At 38.1% G+C, this 20,119-nt stretch overlaps 2 protein-coding genes across 2 annotated transcripts; both read right to left on the bottom strand.

Annotated features, from left to right (window-relative positions):
• Positions 1-10,963: 10,963 nt before the first annotated feature.
• Positions 10,964-14,013, bottom strand: LOC147921585 (uncharacterized). Its single transcript, XM_087497748.1, has 3 exons — positions 13,699-14,013; positions 12,838-13,384; positions 10,964-12,738 (listed from the first exon to the last, which is right to left on the bottom strand). The coding sequence occupies exons 1-3, from the start codon at positions 14,011-14,013 to the stop codon at positions 10,964-10,966; spliced, it is 2,637 nt and encodes an 878-aa protein (XP_087353874.1).
• Positions 14,014-14,802: 789 nt separating this feature from the next.
• Positions 14,803-18,295, bottom strand: LOC147921584 (uncharacterized). Its single transcript, XM_087498661.1, has 3 exons — positions 17,678-18,295; positions 17,109-17,443; positions 14,803-17,023 (listed from the first exon to the last, which is right to left on the bottom strand). Exon 3 carries the CDS (start codon positions 16,026-16,028, stop codon positions 15,039-15,041), a length of 990 nt encoding a protein of 329 aa, XP_087354787.1. The 5' UTR covers positions 16,029-17,023; positions 17,109-17,443; positions 17,678-18,295; the 3' UTR covers positions 14,803-15,038.
• Between the last annotated feature and the right edge of the window lie 1,824 nt (positions 18,296-20,119).

Raw genomic sequence — 20,119 nt, 5'->3', positions numbered from 1 at the left:
AGTATACGGAATATATTGACATACTAAATCAAAATAATCATACATATATATCAAGATTTCCCGTGGAGAGAAACATACACTAATATTTTAAATGTGTGTACCCATGTGGTGTGTGATATAGTCAAATGTCCTTTTTGTATTTGATCTTGTTTCTTCTCGCATTTTATTTATAAATAAACCATGTATTGGAGAATGCAAAATATTCCATTTTTTAGAAAGATTTGTATCATTCCCACGTACGTCATCGAGCTCATACATCGCTTTTGCATAACCCCACGGACCCTCATCACTTATAGAAAACCATTTAACATTCATAGAAAACCATTTAACATTCATATAAAAATACATTTTTTTTTGTTTCGTATCAATCATTCTAGCTAGTAGTTATCATTCTAATGGCCAGCTTCCAATTTCTCACCTAAATATATATATATATATATATATATATATATATATATATCTTAACATTTTCTACAACTTACATTCATTGTTCTTTTCCACATTGAAATTTAAAATATAAAAATGTTCCAAAAAAATGCACCTAATTATCATACTCGTGACCTAACATCTGAGGACTAATTTTATGTTAAATACGAAAGATAACACGAAAGATTAATGGATAGACTAATAACTTATTGATTTAGATGTCATGGAATGGAAATCAAAATAAAAGATTCTACACGTCCTGTATTATAGCTGGGCGCACGTACGTAGCAAATATGGACCAACCTGTACACGTGCTTGGACCCATCGAATATTGATTCGTCTTAAATAATAACTGTGGTCAATACAACTCGCATATATTGTGATTACAGAAGGATTAAGAAAATAAGAGGCAAGAAAGTGAAGGTGTATGTGTTGACTGAGTTTTAAAAGGTGTGTGAAACATGTCATGGGATTGCTACTAAAGCAGGATGTCATACAACTATTATGATTTATGAGACAATAAGATAGAAACATCATAGATGTCTCATAGATGGTGTGAAGAAAATGAGAAGAACTAACAAAGTTGTTGAGTCACTACTTGACACAGTTGCAGTAAGAACATATGCGAAGTTTCAAAGTAGTACAAGAGGTAGTACATAAAGTTTTACAGGAAGCCGAACTGTGTAACTACTTTGAAGAGTAGAAATACATAATCTTGGGGACAACTTGGACAAGCCAACAGGGTCAAATACAACAGAGATGGTATCAAACGTCTGAAGAAGTTCTTGTACTAGTCCTACATTAATACAAGAAGAAGTACAAGAAGCTGAATTGAAGAGTATGAGTACAGAAGCTTAAGGCCGACTTGGACAAGCCAAGTGGTGGTTGTTGAGCTGGATGAACATCTTGAATGAAAGATTCAAGATGGGATCATGGAAAAAAACTTTCCTATTTGTTGTATAATAGGAAATTCCTATTTGTTGTATAATAGGAAAATTGTCAATCCTAGGGGTTATACAATTGTTAATCTCCCAATTCCTATTTGTTGTATAATAAGAAAGTTGCTAACCCTAGGGTTGGGCAATTGATATAAATACCGAGAAGGCGCTTCATGAAGACTTGCGCGCTTCAAGGTAGTTTTGAGAGATGCACACAACATGTGTGGTGTCGTCCCATCAACAAGATAGATAGATATTTTGATGGTATTCATCTAGAAAAGAATGATAGACATAGTAGTGCTTATATCATATGCAGATGTAATTGCTGTATTGTTCTAGTGAATTTCTTCTGGACTAAGTCCCGGGAATGTAGGAAAAACCGAACCCCGTTAAAAAAGCTTGTGTGTTATTTACGTTATGCTCATAGGTACACAAAGTCGATCGTAACTAAACTTAGCCACAAATATGCGTTTTCAATTGGTATCAGAGCGGTGCTCGATAGAGATCTGTTCTTATTTTGGGCATGGTCCTGGATTTGTGGCTAGTAGAGAATTAAAGCATATGATAAGGACGAGTATTCATGAAGGTATAGAGAAAGATAGCAAGAGTATGTTCTGAAGTCGTGTGTTTCACGATGGAAAAATTGCCAAGGCGTTCAGGATATTAAAGAAGAAATCCTAATTCTGGAAAATCAATGGGCAGAATTAAATCCATGATCTGTCTCCAAGCACAACAGAAGGTCTCAATGGTTTTTTTGTGAAAATTGGGCAAGTGATTGCATCTGTGGATCTGGTTCGATAATCAGAGAAAGATGATGAATTTACCAAAATCGTTATTCAAGATGAGCTCAGTGCGATTTCCTGGAGAAAGGAAGAACGACAAAGGTCTTGCAGGAATGTATGATTAATCGTGTCGGATGTGCATGATTTAAAATTAAGAAGTTTTGCCAACTCCCAAAAATTCAATGGAAAAGAGAATTTTACGTCGCCGCCCGTTGTTTGTAGTTGGTAATGAAGAGTGTTCTTAGTTTGTGCTTTTGAAACTGGCTGTGAGTTTACTCGAAGTGGAGGATATTGCAATTAGAATTTAATGTCTGTCATTGCAAGAAAAAGCCCAACCTTCAAGTTTGGTTATAAGCGTTGGAATACAAAAGTATATAAAATTGAAGGGTTGTGCGCAATTAATTCTCAATCAATATCTGATGATAAGCTGGTTCCTGAGAGATGAACCAAGATACATGGTTCTGGATTAGGTGATCCATTGTAGAAGTGTTGCTGAATATTGTAGGAGATTCATTGGGAGAATGTAAACAAAGATGAAATTTTTAGAACTCTGCAATGGAGGAGAATATGGTCGAAGATGACGTAGATGTCAGAGGATGTGTAACTGGTGGTCAGTATTACATTAATGCTTGTCAGCATCAGACAAGAAAGAAGAGTATTACTATGGAGAAGCGGTAATGGCAATTTCACGGAAAAACTTTCGAAGGTTAAAACTTAAAACTGAAGCCCAAGAATTTTCTGACATTTAAGCCACTAGTCTATTTGTGATTATGGAATCGAGAAGAAGATTCATGGAAAATCTACTGATATACATTGGTCTTATCAGAAGACTGTGATGATATGAAAAAGTTTACAAAAGTTGGTGAGCAAGGTCGAAAGAATATTCTCATGAAGTTCGATGGTGGTGAAACTCATAAGCACGTCGAAATCTGATTCTAGGAATGGCACAAATCTTGGAGTGAGATGAATATCTACAAAAGTTTATAAAAAAAAAGATTCTTATTTGTCTTCGTGGAAAGCATGGAGTAAGAGATAAAATCTGCAAGAAAATAAAATCAGGTTTCTGCAGTTTTATTAGCAGGATCAGTTCTTAGCAGGATCAGTTCTTGCTATGATGTTCAGTTTTTGAGGAGCTTCTATAGATTGAAAGGACAATACTTGGTACTCTGTGTCCAGTATGTATGTAAATCAGGGAAAACTACTAAGTTTCTAAGAGGTACCTATGCCACGACGTGATAATCAGAGATGTACTAATGAGTATTTGGTACTGGGATAAAACAAGTATGAGAATATATCAAGAAAAGGATATGATTTCAAGAGATATGAGTGAAAAGGGTTGTTTCGTAATGTGGAGATGCAAGTTAGAAGAAAATCCAAAGTTAGAGAGAAAGTAAACTTTGTTCTTGATTGTATGGCCGCCCATGATTATCATCATGAGAAAGAAAGATGAATCAAAGATGAGCCTATGAAATTTGGTTCTTAAGAATGTCCTTGGTCATTGTGAAGAAATTGAAAAATGTTTTAAGGAAGAAAATTTCGATCTTTTTTTCTTGATCGAGGTGCTACTTTCTTCTTCAGTTACTGTGGCTACACACTTTGGATTTGAGCTCTGAAAGTTGATCTAGAAACTTGGAAACGAGATCTTTCCAATGGTATAAAGATCGTCTACTGATTTCTTGAGGCTTGATGGGAAATTGCTCTTAAAGTTGGCTGTTTGCAGGCTACATTATTCCAGACCTCTCGTGGGAAATTGGCTATAACTTTCAAATCTTACACCCAAATAATGATCCGCTTACTCCTGTGGATTCATATGACTGGTATAGATGTTTTTTATCACGTTTCATAGTTTTCTGGGTTGTTTTGCTACTCCAGTTATGATCTGCTTCAAGACTGCATCAAGACAAATGATAAAAAGCTTCAATACAAGTCATTGAAATGTGTGGAGTGATGGATGTGTTTATGGAGTTCCATCAAGGATTTCTATACGTTGACTGGTTCTTCGACTTGTGTTGCTCCAATGGTTTAAAAAAAATATTTGACAAGAGCTACGATCACTGTCAGGGATATGAACATTAATAACAAAACAGTTTTTAAGACATCCGATGCAAATTACAAGACTAAGTGAAGTTTGTCTAATGATTAGGTCTCTATTGAATAAGCGTGATTCTTGTGGTTATCAAAGATGTATCAGAAGTTGAAGAATGAAGGCGAGGAAGATCTGAATTTCAGCATCAAAGAAGGGAAATGTAATTTGTAAGATCTGAAACAGAATGCAAAAATCATGTTTGTGATGGAATCTTCAAGACAATGTTTGGAGATCTACAAGCAATTCGATCAAGCTGAAATTTTGTGATGTGCTTCATACTGCTACTATCTGGATTGTCAACGGTGAGATTGAAATTTTGACGGTTGGTTTGTGATTTATTCAAACATCTTCAGTCGGTTTCAGACACAGTTCATCTGAAGTTTCAGAGTTGACCAGTTCCAGTGGAAACATAAAACAGATGACCAAATAAACTCGGCATGGGATGAAACTTGGCAGAGATACTCTAGACATGTTGAACTAGACTCTGGTAGAAGGATAGTGTATTTGGAGTCTGGGAACATTGTCGAAGAATGGCTGTTCAGAGTAGTTAATTTGATGACTTGTATAGCTGTGTTTTTGCAAAAAGAAAAAATTGTGAAAGAAGTTTCAGGGATCTGCAGGCTTTGAAATTTAAGACTTTTGGTTTTAAAAGGTGGGTATGAATACCAAGTGGAATGAAGCTTATGCAATGTCTAGAAGAAGATTGTGTCACTTATAAGTATAAGTCAGAAAAATCTCTGTTGTGATTTTTGGTAAAGGATCTGAGTCCCTTGTCACGAAAAGCAAAAAGATTTCATGAAGCATATTTTCTGCAGGTTTTGGGGGAGATGCTGATTAATTAGAAGTACAAAGGCAATATAAGTTTCTAGTGGCTGCAGTTTATGCTTTGGTGTGAGAAAAATCAATCAATAAACGAAACTTTAGTGTATATGCTCAGAAGATGGTGCATCCAAGGCATGATCAAAAAGCGAATATAATGAAAGACTAATTAAAGATGTTGTGCCAAGCTGAAATACTCAAGATGGGTGAAATTGATATGTTGGTTGTTTTTAACTTAATTGGCACTCAAGCTGGGGGAGAAGAGAATGTTAAGCCTGATGTGAGCTAAGAGCAAAAATTCTGGGGGAGTTCTACTAGTGATCAAAGGATGTGCTTGAGTATCAAACTAAGTTAAAAAGAGGGAGAATGAAGATGCAATATCATACACAAGTCTATCACATGATGCATTGAGTGTGTGCTTGGGTTCTAAAACGCAGTCATCAAGGGAGAGATTGAAGATATTGTGATGCATGGTTTTATAAGATGAAAGGAATTGAAAAGTCAATCATTTAGGTAGAGATTGAAGATTTAGAGCACACTAGTTCTAGTAGGTTCATGGAATTGAAACGTCAATCATCTAGGGAGAGATTGAATATGGAGAGCAAACTAGTTTAATAGGTGCATGGATTATAAAACTCAATCACCAAGGGAGAGATTGAAGGTGTATGTGTTGACTGAGTTTTAAAAGGTGTGTGAAACATGTCATGGGATTGCTACTAAATCAGGATGTCATACAACTATTGTGATATATGAGACAATAAGATAGAAACATCATAAATGTCTCATAGATGGTGTGAAGACAATGAGAAGAACTAACAAAGTTGTTGATGCACTACTTGACACAGTTGCGGTAAGAACATATGCGAAGTTCCAAAGTAGTACAAGAGGTAGTACATGAAGTTTTACAGGAAGCCGAACTGTGTGACTACTTTGAAGAGTAGAAATACATAACCTTGGGGACAACTTGGACAAGCTAAGAGGGTCAGATACAACGGAGATGGTATCAAACGTCTGAAGCAGTTCTTCTACTAGTCCGACGTTAATACAGGAAGTAGTACAAGAAGCTGAATTGAAGAGTTTGAGTACAGAAGCTTAAGGCCGACATGGACAAGCCAAGTGGCGGTTGTTGAGCTGGATGAACATCTTGAATGGAAGATTCAAGATGGGATCATGGAGAGAAACTTTCCTATTTGTTGTATAATAGGAAATTCCTATTTGTTGTATAATAGGAAAATTGTCAATCCTAGAGGTTGTACAATTGTTAATCTTCCAATTCCTATTTGTTGTATAATAGGAAAGTTGCTAACCCTAGGGGTTGGGCAATTGATATAAATACCGAGAAGGCGCTTCATGAAGACTTGCACGCTTCAAGGTAGTTTTGAGAGATGCACACAAGATGTGTAGTGTTGCCCCATCAACAAGATAGAGAGATCTTTTGATGGTATTCATCTAGAAAAGAATGATAGGTATACTAGTACTTATATGATATGCAGTTGTAATTGCTGTATTGTTCTAGTGAATTTTTTCTGGACTAGGTCCCAGAGATGTAGGAAAAACCGAATCTCGTTAACAAAGCTTGTGTGTTATTTACGTTATGTTCATAGGTACCACAAATATTCCTTTTCAGAAAGAAGAGTTGTTATTAGTAGTATACTAATTATGGGTAACTAAGAGTGGAAGAATTTTTAGATTGGCTGGTCTTACCCACATGCACTTCCTTCTCCCATTTTTTATTCACCCGCTAGTTTCTCACACACTTCACAATTGAACTTAGAAAAATACGTTAAAATACACGAAAAGAAAATTTATATACATAATTATTGCACATACTCTACAAACTTTAAAAATCACACTAATTGACATAATTACAATATTTTAAATTTTACAGTTCACAATGCTCAAAATTTAATTTCAAGCTAAAATTTATCGTGTTAATAATATAATTAATTAGAGAAATAAGTTGAAATATCCATATATGATCTAAATACATGTAACTTAAGTAAGGAAGATGTATAAAGAATTTTGTTCAAGAAAATTATTTTTTTACATTGTAATAGCAATAACCAATAATAATAAATAAAACAACAATATATAGTAGTAAATATAAATAGGGAAATTCTTACAACAATATATATATAGGGAAATCATTAATTACAAAATGTTGATAGAGAGGAGAGGGCAGGGGAAGGCATTGGCGTTCTATTCAACGGGTAGCATTTTGTCGTGGCACGTAGATGCTGCATGAGAGCCCCATTATTCCCTCCACATTAATTTTCTTATATATTTTACTTATAAGTTAAAAAATGCATTGTTACATCTATAACCTATGGTATTAATGTTACCATATTAATGTGTTTGACGTTTTATATTTTGTTCGAATGAAGCTGTCGAGCCCCACATTCCTCGGCGCCAACATGGCCTCCCCTCTCACGTGACATTTGTTTATAATTTTTGGTGGCTTAGTTAATTCCAGTTTCCGACATCTACATATGCTTCTTATGTATCCCACACGCACTCTGTATAGATTAACATTGTAATTGCCGGATCCTTCTTTCAAACATATTCTCCGATACTTTTTCAAAAGATATATTGTCCGATAAATCGTTGATCGAATACATCAACTTTAGCTATTCTCTTTAACAGTCTAACTATAGCATTTCCATACCACAACAACTCATTTTAATTTATATATATATAACACTAACCTGATATCAAATCGGCTTAACAAATATATCGTAGTCTAGTCAGTTTAGCTACCACATTTGAACTCTTAAATTATATTATATATAATCTATTTTGTATATGATATCTTAGAACTTTAGCTGATCAATGGATACATATCTTAACAAAAAGCCAATAATTTTAGTAAGAAATATAGTAGGATTTCGTGATGTTTTCTTGTTGGATCCAACGTTACAACAAAATACGATCTATTAAGGAAAGTATATTTATAAGAAAATGATACAAAGCCTCTTATCTATCTCTTATACGATGCATTTGCATTATTGGTTGTCTAGTCCTGTAAATAAAAAATAAAAGGAAACTTGGTTTCACTAGACATAAGACTGATATGAAAATATCTAAAAGAAAGGAAAAAGCCTAACTCTTTTTTAGCTATTAAGAGTCATATTATTAAATTAGATTAAGAAGCAAGGGTCAGCGCCTAATGCGCTCTAGATTCTTTGGGAAATGTGATAAGTTCTAACCTCTTATATATAAAAATCGAAATAGCAACTACAATAATTAACAATTGAAATTGGTACTAATCGAATAATTCCCTTTGATCTACTTGGATGTATCGAAAAGGTTGTGTGTAATATCCGGTCAACATATCTCTCTCCTCTCTCGCATTTGTTCTTTATTCCATATTCCATGTGTTTGTCTTGTCACAGCTAGCTCGAGCTCCTCTTAATTGCATTTTAATTTTGTTGTTTCTTTTGCAATTTTTATAAGAAATTGTATTAATTAGTGCATTGGAGAAATGTACGGGCACATTGTCTACAATACGTAACTGGAATGATTTGTCTTTAACCTTTTTCTAAAATACTTCCTTTGTTTTGCTAATTTGTGTAGGTTATTTGTTTACTTAATCATTTGTTTAATATTTTTATTTATTTTAAGTGAGCTAAATATCACATTCAAAATTACTATTCGTTCATATGTGCTATGCATCTTAATTCATTTTTACACTATAGAGCTTGTAGAATAAATTACTTTGAAATCTTAAACTCGTCTCAAATGTTATTTGAAATAATATGGTAATAATCCAACATATACTCGATGACTTTGCAAATTGATTTTGTCTCTAGGATCTTGGAGCACTGTGCCACTTTCTAAGGATTGAGGTAACTCCGACATCTACTGGCCTACATCTGATGCAACATAAATATATTATGGATTTATTCATTCACACGTATGCTTGAGATGAGGTAAAACTAATGACCAAGAAACGCTTATGACTAGAATGGCCCTGTTCTTTTTCCATGCAACGACCAAAAAAACAGTTATTTAACACAAGAATATGTGGAGAGTCTGTTTAAGGAGAGGAATCGCTCGATGTTATAATGGCAACGTATTAGGCATGTACACGTGTCGCTAAAATAACTGCGACTCTTTATCTTCATTAATGATGTCACCGGCGACCATATTGAGCGACTGTTTTTTCATTTCTGTTATATTTTTTGCCTTCGCCCGAGTCGCTATCGCTATCGCAGCGATTAACACAGGAACAGGGCCAATCTCACATTACATTTTGATAGACTTATCTTGGATGCCCCTTGAGATTGTATGGTCTTCATTGCTAGCTTACAATAATAAACTTAGAGGTAAGCAATAATTAACTTAGAGGTACCTAACATAATGCATAAACCTCTATGTTAGGTACGTAGTTAATTTTTCATGCTTTTTGACTATTTTTTTTTCTTCTTTAATCAATTTGAGGGGTTTTTTTGTTTTTTAATATAACTATGGAAGAACTTGAGTGGACATATAGTCATTGGTAGTGGAATCGAGAGACTCTATTATATCTTCTTGGAGGCAAAACATTGTGATATGAGCTAGTATATTTCCATATAATTGAGTACTTCGGATTGTTTTCATGCAAATTCATCTTATTACAACATGAATTAATTTGATCTGTTACAATCTCTATCGTATTCAACTTCTTGCAACACTAGCTATACACATCAGTACACATTAGCCTGCGATTTGGTTAGATGTCGCTATAAAAAACATTGAGTTAAAAACATAAGATATTCAATAAACACATGTCAAAAGTACCAAAAACTTATGTTATCAATAAGAAACTCAAAAAAAATCTTAATTATGAGATGGAAACATCACAAAGTGAAGACATTTGTATATTTTACCAGAATTTTACTAGTTTTGTAAGTTTTAGAAATGTAGCAAAAAGATTTTACGTTCTCAAATAATTAAGACAAATTTATTTTTGCTGTTGTGCCTTGTTTGTAAATTAAAACAACAACAACATGGTACCCCATACTTAACAACATTTGTACCCCATAGACCATAGTGATAAGGTCACCATCAGTTAACTACTCATAAATGCCTCTGAATAAAACTGTTTCTTACCAATTAATATATGGGTTAAAGTGTTCAACGTTATTTGTAATAAATATAACGAAGAAACAAAGAATGGACCACAAAGCGCAAGGTACAACAACAGTTTCATGAAAATGGAAAAGATAAACTAAAATGCTTCTGTCTTAACATTCCTTGTTTTTTGACTCTTTCATTCTAAAACTGCCTTTTCTGGTCCTTTTATTGTCAGCTCCTACACAAGAATAAACAATATTCCATTTACTCATTTTCTTGTAAAATACTCATTAATGCTCTCTTACTAGAAACATGTCTTTATCTCAATGTCGTAATTACAAATCTCATTTTCATTATCGAATCCAACAGAAAATTACATTATCATCATTACGGTTGGTTTTGGTTTGTGACGTTTGTTGTATCTTGTTTAATTCTGTGGTCGTCTACCAGTTTCAGAGGCATCTTTGTTATGCGGAGTGACGATAATGATGCATTGAAAGACTTTCAAACATTGCAATTATTATTATTTTATTAATTTTTGAATATTGTTGGTCTTTGGGTATACGTTCACTACGTAAGCAATTGAAATGTGTCGGACAACTTTTTTGTGGGATATACAAAAAAAAAAAGGTATTTTGGAGTAAAAAATGTTATTTCTTTTTGGGAGAGAAAAATGGTTTTTGAGCAATATTGTTTTTAAAAGCGATTTGGGCTGCAACTCCGATTATCTTCCGGGTCAGCGGATCACCGGATCAACTTAGATCAATCGCTCATTAGTTATAGACAATATTTAATGTTATACATCATTATCTATATATATATATATATTTTTTTTGCCAACAAATTACAAGATTGACTCAAACGAGCCAATGAGAAGGGAAATTGTTCACGAAGTTAATTGGAAGCGATTCCACTCTAGCTCGACGCACCAGTTTGTCCGCTCTACCATTTTGTGATCTTGGTACCTGAACTAGAGAGAAAGACAAAAATTCCCCTTTATCTTCTTCGATAGCGTCCAGGTATGTCTTGAAAGCAGGCCATTCAAACGGCGAGAAAACCATCTTCACCAAATCAGAACAGTCTGTGAGAAAGACGACTTTCTCGTTGTCAGCACCAATCATACATCGCATTGCCCAGACAAGGGCATCTACCTCTGCATGTAGTGGCGACAAGCTACGGCGAGAATTAGATGCACCCATGGTGGGAAATTCTCCCACAGGAGAAATACAATACCATCCTCTACCCATAAACTGATCAGTCGCCTTCCAAGAGCCATCTACAAAGCATTGATGACTAGACCCAAAGCCATGACCTGTGTTACAAGTCTGAGTCATAACTCTAGATGGAGGCCGAGGGATACCAGAAGGGAGGGATCCCGACAGATCGTCCTGAGCTGAAGACCAAAGTCTGGATTCTTCCTCTGCCAACCGTATAATTGCTACCGGGTTGGAATCCAAATTACTGAATAATTTATCATTTCGGGCCTTCCAGATATACCATAGAATCCATGGGAACATGTCCACCGAAGGAATGTCTTGAAACCTCCAGAATAAGGAGTCCATATTATCATATACAGAGTCTGATGGGAAGCAGCCCGAAGAGGTCGGGAACTGGGACAACCCCCAAACCTGCCTAGCCGGAGGACATAAAAAGAGAGCATGATTAACTGTCTCCTCCGTCCCTCCACAAATTGTGCATTCCATATCACAACTTAATCCACGGCGTCGGAGATTAGCTGTGGTTGTCATGCAACCTGTAATTGCTTGCCACAGAAAATGTCTGAGTTTTGGTGGGCATCGAATTTGCCAAACAAATGCCTGTAGAGGGATAATATTGGGACCCGAAATAGGTAGACCACTTTCCGGTTTCTGTCGCAAAGCTTGATATCCTGATTTAACAGTATAAACACCGGTTTTAGTCAAATGCCACCCCAAACTATCCGGTGTGGAAAGATTGCCAAGGGGTAATGCAGAAATAAGGGCTACATCCTCCGCCTCGAAAGAAGCCGAAAGCAATGCCAAATCCCAGGAACGTGAAGTCCTGTCAATGTAATTTTCAACTCGGAGTGTTGGATCAACTGGCGATCCTGAACACAATGCTGGTCTCGGGGATTGAGCAGGTATCCAAGGGTCTGACCATACTGAAATGGAGGCCCCAGTTCCTACCCGTTTAATGAGTCCTTTGTTCACCAGAGAGCGAGCAGAAATCATACTACGCCATCCATAAGATGGGGAATAAGATTTAATAGGATCCAATGGATCAGAATGCCTATAATAACGTCCTTTGAAGACCTTTGCAAATAAGGAATCTGGAACTGAGATCAACCGCCAAAGTTGCTTAGCCAACAGGGCGGTATTGAAATCATCCAGACACCTAAAACCCAGACCGCCGTCCGTCTTGTCAGCACACAGCCTGTCCCAGGCAATCCAGTGTAAACCCCGAGTGTCTCCCGAAGAGCTCCACCAAAAATTAGAGATGGCACTCGTAAGTTTCCGTGTAACTGCTTTCGGAATTCTAAAACAGGACATGACAAAGGTCGGGACAGCGGTTGCAACCGATTTGATCATAACCTCTTTCCCTCCCCGGGATAGTAACCTGGCAGGCCAGCCACCAGCCCGTTTTTGTAACCGATCTTAGACGAAAGAGAATATTTTGGTTTTTGACCCACCAAGACTTTCCGGGATTCCCAAATAGGAGCTCATACCACCTAAAGTAGTAATGCCCAGAATACCTTTTAAATCTTCACGCACTCCCGCATCTACTGTATGTCCAAATTGAACTGAGGATTTCTGGAAGTTTATCCTCTGTCCAGAAATACGTTCATATTCCTTTAGAATCCCCAAAATTACTTCACACTGCTCCTTTGTGGCCCGACAGAAAAACAGGCTATCATCTGCAAACAGTAAATGTGAAATCGCCGGGCACGCAGTGGAGACTTTAATCCCCGTGATAAGTTTGGACCTTTCCGCCTTCCGTAGATTTGCAATAAGGACCTCCGTACAGAGGATAAAAAGATAAGGTGACAAGGGATCTCCCTGCCGGAGTCCTCTAGCCGGTACTATGGACCCCCGGGGTTGACCATTTAACAAAACACTATATTCAACTGATGTCACACACCACATGATCCAAGAGATCCATTTGTCACTAAAGCCAAATTTCCGCAGTAATGACTCAATAAAGGACCATTCTACCCGATCATAGGCCTTACTCATATCTGTTTTGATGGCCATAAACTTGTCCTTACAAGAGGGATTGGTGCGGAGTCCGTGAAACATTTCCTGAGCAATCAAAATATTATCCGTAATTAATCGTCCTTCTACAAATGCCGATTGTGTCTCAGAGATCAATGTTGGCAGAAACTTGCGCAACCGCTGACATAGGATCTTCGAGATAATCTTGTACCCAACATTGCATAAACTAATGGGACGCCATTCAGTCATCCGGGTCGGTTTTTCTACTTTCGGGATAAGACAAATATTTGTCTTATTTAGGCGTTTGTCAAAACTGCCGTCCCGAAAGAAAGAGTCCACCAAAATCTTTAAGTCAGCCTTAACCGTATCCCACGCACGCTGATAGAATAGGGCCGTCATACCGTCCGGTCCCGGGGCTTTATCAGGGGCATCATGAATAAAGCCTCTTTGATTTCCTGTTCTGTGACTGGTTTAGTCAGCATCTCATTAGTATCGTCCGTTATAGATTTGCTTATCTCACCCAACAAGTCCTCAATTTCTGAGGGATCAGTAGACGTGAATACCTCTTGAAAGTATGAAATCGCAATATCCTGAACCCGGTTCTCCTCCGTAGTCCAGTGCCCGGAGGCATCATGCATCCCCACAATCCGATTATTGGCTCTTCTTAATTTCGTCTGGGCATGAAAATAACTTGTATTTTGATCCCCAAAACGCATCCACCTACTCCGACTTTTCTGATACCAGTAGATCTACTCATCCCGATATGCTTCACGCAGTTTCCAATTTAATGCCGAAATAGCCTCCACAGAAACAGAGTCATCCTCCTGAACAGATGCTAATTGGGATTTTAAATCCTCAATTGTCTCCCGTCCAAACGGAGCCTGTGCTTTCCGCCAACAGGAAATTGCTTGGCGGCACTTTATTATTTTGTCCATTAAATTTCCAGGTACCCCTGTCTCTGCTGAGACCCAGCCCTCGGAGATGGCTCCAAAAATACCCTCTTTTTCAAGCCACCTTCGATCAAATCGGAAGGCGCTCCTTCCTCTCCGAACTGTGTCCTCCAAAGAGGCTAATACCGGTTTATGATCCGAGGCTATCATTGGTAGATATTCTGTAAATGCATTCTGAAACAAATCATGGAGTTTCTCATTAGCTAGAGCGCGGTCGAGACGACATCTAATTGGCTCTTATCCCGCCAACCGCGCCAAGACAAGCTTCCCCAACCGCCGAAAATTCTAACAATCCACAATACCGGATCATTGTGTTAAAATTCACAAAAGAAGAGGCATGACGGAGTTTTCCGCCTCGTTTTTCGTGGTTACCTTTAAGCTCGTTAAAATCACCTATAAGAAACCAAGGGGAGTCCCGAGACAAACCAATCCGTGTCAATCGTTCCCACACTAAGTCTCGATTTGTTGGAACCGGATCACCATATACAAAAGTAAAATAAATAACATTTCCTTTATAAGTGAGTTCCAAGTCGATTAAACGATTTGATTCAAATAGAATGGAAACACCATAATTATTATTATAAAATAAGGCTAAACCGCCACTACATCCAATAGGATCAACTGTTTGTAAATTTGAAAAACCAAAATGACCAGCAAAAGGTTCCAGAACAGATAAAGGCTGTCTGGTTTCAGATAAAAATAAAAAGTCAGGTCTATGCTTTCCCCACAAATCCCTGAGATACCCAATGGTTGCTTTATTCCCGAGCCCTTGACAATTCCAGCTCAAATCTTCATTTATCCACTGTTGGTTTGGGTGGCTTTGCACCACCAGCTGGACCCTTTTCCTGTTCCGGGTACTTCAGGTTTGATCCTTCCCCAGCCTCTTTAAGGACAGGGCGTTTTCTTGGTGTTGTACGTAGATACACATTCAATTTCCTGGAAGCAGCTCCTTTGAGAGTCAAAGGGGGTTTCCCTTTGTTAGCCTTCTCCACTGGCGGAGCCACAGTAGAAACTGCATCTGAAGCAAGTTTCGCTTCCACGAGGACGCCACCTGAGTCCACTTGTGCACCTCCGGGGGCCGCAATGCTCACAGGTGGATCCAAGACAGTATCTTCCACCGAAGCATCCATATCGCCATCAGACTGCTGCTGTGGGACATCAACCGCTTTGTCCATCTCCTCTGTCACAACCTCATCCATCCACTGATCGAAACTCTCCTCCACCGTGACCCCTGTAGTTGGCGAACCCTGCGCCACCGATAGTGGTCCTGTCTCACTCGCAAGTGCCGGAGTTTCGCCAGTATCTCCCTCAGTTGAGTTAGTCTGCAGAGAACCAAAGCCAGGGAACTTCGACACTAACCCAAGACCCGGGACTGATGAACTCGCATCAACCACGGTCACCTCCTCCTCCAAGCGGGAATGTGGAGGTAGCTCTGGCTCCTGAAAAAGAGGCCTCCGGACCCGCTTCGGTGGTGGAACCCCAAAGGTTACACCCTGATCTACCACATGTTCGACCTGATCTGGAATCTGTCCCGGTTCTAACACCTCAACCGGAGCTGCAGCCGAGGAAGGTGCTACGGTCGTGGCAGCTCTAGCCTTCTGTCGGTAATCCTTAAAAGGTACAGGATTGTTGGACCGGCGTGGCTTGGATGAAGGCTCACCCGTTTCCCGAGAGTACCGATTCTTTGGTCCTGCGTCTTGCTTGCCCTTGGGAGGGCGCTGGCTAGACTGAGGCAAACCCCCGAGTATCCACTTCTCTGGCCTTTCCTTTGTTCCTGTCATTCATGACAGCCCCCTTGTAACTCTGTAGCGGACGAGCTGAGTCATCTTCTACTGGAACGTGCAACGCCGGAGTAATCTTATTGGTAGCCCACAATGGGCAATGATTCTCATCATGACAAAGACTTGAGCACTTCTTGCAGCAGCCATGAAGACGCTCATACCGAAGGTTGACAATAGTCTCCTGACCATTGTAGAACTCGATTACCGTTTCAAAGCACAAGGGCTTCAATCCATTAACTGTCACCTTTACTCTTCCTCCATCAATGTCCACCGTCTCCACTCGACCAAGTTCTGAGCCAATGCTACGAAAGGTTGGTTCCGCCCAGAACTGGAAAGGAACATCCAGGACTCTAACCCAAAACGTTAAGTCTGAAGGATAAGCAGGATCCACTGTTGGACTCCACCGAACCAAAGACACCATCCAACCATCGAAATGGAATGGTCCCATCTGAAGAACCTCCAGGATATCTTCCTCATTGTCAAAGTCGAATTGAAACTTCCCTAGCCCGAGATCAGCTCCCACAACTCTTCCTTCAACATGCCAGAACTTAGGGAGCATGATCAGGAGGGATTTCATATCCTGCACCTTAGGGTTCATACATCGGCCCACCATTGTTTTGGAATAACCCGCAATCAGAGCTGTGTTATCAAAATACGAGATTTTGATACGACGCTTAGGAGCCACCACCTCATCACTCTTACCCTCTGCACTCTTTCCCAATAAGCTACTCTGAGACATACTGAAAATTGTCACCCAAACCCACAGGTACCAACCAGAATAAGAAAAAGAACCCTCGAGAGATGATGCAGAGAAAACACGAATTGAAACAAGGAAATAGAGAAAAGTGTGATGAGTACTGAGAGCTGCATCACAATCCTTTATATAGTTCCAAGCATTCCAGAAATAAGTAGCTATAACGCCAACCGATTCGAGACATAAATGCCAGGAAATAATTTCTTGATTCGCTAGAGCCACAATCATGTCCCGGATCACTCTGAAACGATTCCAAAAGGAAATTAGAATCAATAGTGATTGCCACTGTTCAACACTTAATATTCGAGTTCGAGGCAGAGAAAGACCTCGAATCCACCCATAAAAGCACCGTGATAATGACCATTGTGCTTGAGTATCTTCCAAGTGTATCCTCCTTGTACTCTCGGTCCATAAAAGGCAAACCAAACCCATGTTATCCACCAAGGCAAACAGGGAATCCCATATCATCATTAAACCAAATAAAGATAGGGGGAAAAACCTTGATATGTTCCATATCGAAACAATCTTCAGACTGATGCGATCCTGTATGCATTCCCATACATTCCAAAAATACACAACTAGAGGAGACTTCGATTGACTACATAAATGCCAGAATATAGCCTCTTGTTCCTTCAACATCAAAAGCGTATCCAGGTTCACCCTGAATCCATACCAAAAATGAAATGGGATCAAACATAATCGCCATAGATCTTCACACAATGATCCAAAACGAAACAGAATGAGAAGACGAATCCAAACATAAAGACACCAAATCAAACACCAAATCAAGGACCATTGTGTTTCAAGGATCACCAAACGTATCTTTCTTTTGGTCACGATCCACAAAAGGCAAGCTAAATGCTTGTGATCCTCTACGATAGACAAAGTAACCAACCTCAATAGTAGATCAGATGACGATAGGGAGGGAAGCCTTGATATGCTCCAGTGCGTATCAATCTTCGATCTGATACGATCCTGTATGTATTCCTTTGCGTTCCAAAGACATACAGCTAGAGAATCCTCCAAATGGAAACATAAATGCCAGGAGATAGATTCTTGGTGCTCTAGTATCAACCCCATAGATTCTGGGTGCTCTAGTATCAACACCATATCCGGATACCTCCTTGAAGTATTCCATTGCGAATCAACCCTCAAGTTGATACCAGAAGAGATCACAGATCTTACCCAGATCAAACCTTCGCCATCGCCGTCGATGGAAGATTTGACAGATCCGACAAATCGCGTTGAGTGAGAGATTTGGACAATCTCGGACACTAATCCCATTAAAGCCGATCGGAACCATCGATCTCGAATCCACACATTCCAAAAGATCCATAACCCCAACTTGATACCATAAATCCGAATCGAGATTAAAACATCGTCGCTAAAACCGTTGATTCGTCTCTTTGCATGCCAAAGATAGCAAGATAGATCACATAAATCCGAATTCCAAAGGACCATACGAACCCGAAACCAGATCGACAAGATCATTCAAAAACCTAATTTTGCCATCGCCTTCTTCATCTCGATCCATTATCTATATATTATAAATATAAAATAAAAAATTTCAATCGAGATGTACAATAAATTATAAAATGATAAAAAATTCTAAAAATAACATTAAACAAAAAAAACACTAAGATGTAATTCGCTAATGATGAAATAAATTAATAATGCATCATATTAACCCATCTTGTTTTTTTCTGTCGCCATTCCGTTTTTTTTTTTTTTTTTTTTGAGCAACATGGTGAAATACTAGTCAAAATATAAGGACTCATCTTGTTTTATTTGGTAGCTGGTTGACTAGAGGTGGACCAGGTGGTATACACAAGGTCTGTTCTGGTTGTAGCCTCCTCACTGAGTCAAAGTCCTTGTTTTTGCAGGATTGGCAACAGTCTTTTACATGATTTTCTCATCTCGAATGTTCCAAGGCAACTGTATGATATATCTTTATCTCTTTTCAAGTCACATGCAAGGGAAGAGTTACTAGCTTTTGAATTCGGAGTTCCGATGGAGGTACTTAAATAATTTTATAAAGGTGTAGAGTCTAGTTCTCTCAAGGGTAGTTTGAATTTCGTTGTGAGTTGGAAGATTATATGGCCTAATTAAATCATGTTCATAGAGTAATAAAAATGCCGGTTCAAAGTAACCAGTCAATCTCTAGGGCAACTAATGCCTAATGATGTGGTTTACATTACCAAGTCGTAAGGGCTAAAGTGTTAGGTGGTCCTACTCCTCGAGTTATGTTTGGGCACTATAATATCTGTCTCAAATACCCGGCCCATGAGATCAAGTTCATCTAAAACTCAGTTTTACACTCCTGGAAAACATCACATCACCATCGACTAAATTTCAATGTGGACTATGTAGCACATGTCTCTGTTAGAATTTAGATTTTGAATCCAACCCTCTGAAAATTCTTTAACCCCAGAAAGAAAAAGCACAAACAAAATCTATAGGATGATCATCACTGTGCTTTCCGGTCGTATATAGTTACCTTATGGATCCGAAATATTTAGACTTGAAATAGTAAAACTAAAGTCAATTAGTTAGATATATAAACACTCCTAACCAATCTCTAACTCTTATAATTAGGCATATGCATTGGATTGTAATACATTTCTGCTTCTAATCAATGTTTTGTTGGTTTTCGTCTGTTTTGAGACAAAATGAGAACAAATCTTGTCTAAACATTCCTAATCAGTCTCTAACTATTCTAATTAGTCAAATGCATTGGATTGTGACACATTTTGACTCTAGAAACATTAATCAATGTTTTATTGGTTTTAGCCTATTTTGGGATAAAATAGGAATAAATATTGTCTAAACACTCTTATAATTTTTACACATTTTGACCCTTGAAACACTAATATCAAAGCCTAGAAGGTGAAGGATCTCCTCAAAGATATGAGATTTGGTGGTGATGGAACATGATAAATGATCAATAGAAGAAAAGAGGTTGAAGAAGATATTTGTGTTTCTGATAGATTTCATCGTAATCAGCCAAAGATGGACAAATAGAATTTCTCATTTGAGCTAACAGTTTAGCAAACCAACTGGTTTACATAAGCATATAGATAAGATAAATTATGAAAACCATGATTAATAATCCTGTCACAATACTCCATAACTCAAAATTCTACACAAAATATCAACTTGCAAATTTCCCACTCAGTCGCGCGCGAATTAATGTTTCCATGAATTTTGAATTTTGTTTCTTTTATCTAAAAGAAGACATTCCTTTTATCTAATAGACTGTCAAGAAGCCTTAGTAGTTGTAAAAGGGTTTCTTGTTTATTGTGTTCGACGGCTCACGCCTTATATACATCTGTATACA

The sequence above is a fragment of the Camelina sativa genome, chromosome 18 (genome assembly GCF_030686135.1).
Source record: "Camelina sativa cultivar CO46 ecotype springtype chromosome 18, ASM3068613v1".
Taxonomy (NCBI): Eukaryota; Viridiplantae; Streptophyta; class Magnoliopsida; order Brassicales; family Brassicaceae; genus Camelina; species Camelina sativa.
Note: the sequence above shows the minus strand (reverse complement) of the source record. Positions and strands in the feature narration are given on the sequence as shown.

Coding starts and splice junctions, on each gene's coding strand:
- LOC147921584 (XM_087498661.1), bottom strand. CDS start 16,028: ATGACAGGAACAAAGGAAAGGCCAGAGAAGTGGATACTCGGGGGTTTG.
- LOC147921585 (XM_087497748.1), bottom strand. CDS start 14,013: ATGCGTTTTGGGGATCAAAATACAAGTTATTTTCATGCCCAGACGAAA. Junction 13,385..13,698: donor TAAAGCCCCGGGACCGGACG/GTATGACGGCCC, acceptor TTGATTGCTCAG/GAAATGTTTCACGGACTCCG. Junction 12,739..12,837: donor AGTGCGTGAAGATTTAAAAG/GTATTCTGGGCA, acceptor CTTTCGTCTAAG/ATCGGTTACAAAAACGGGCT.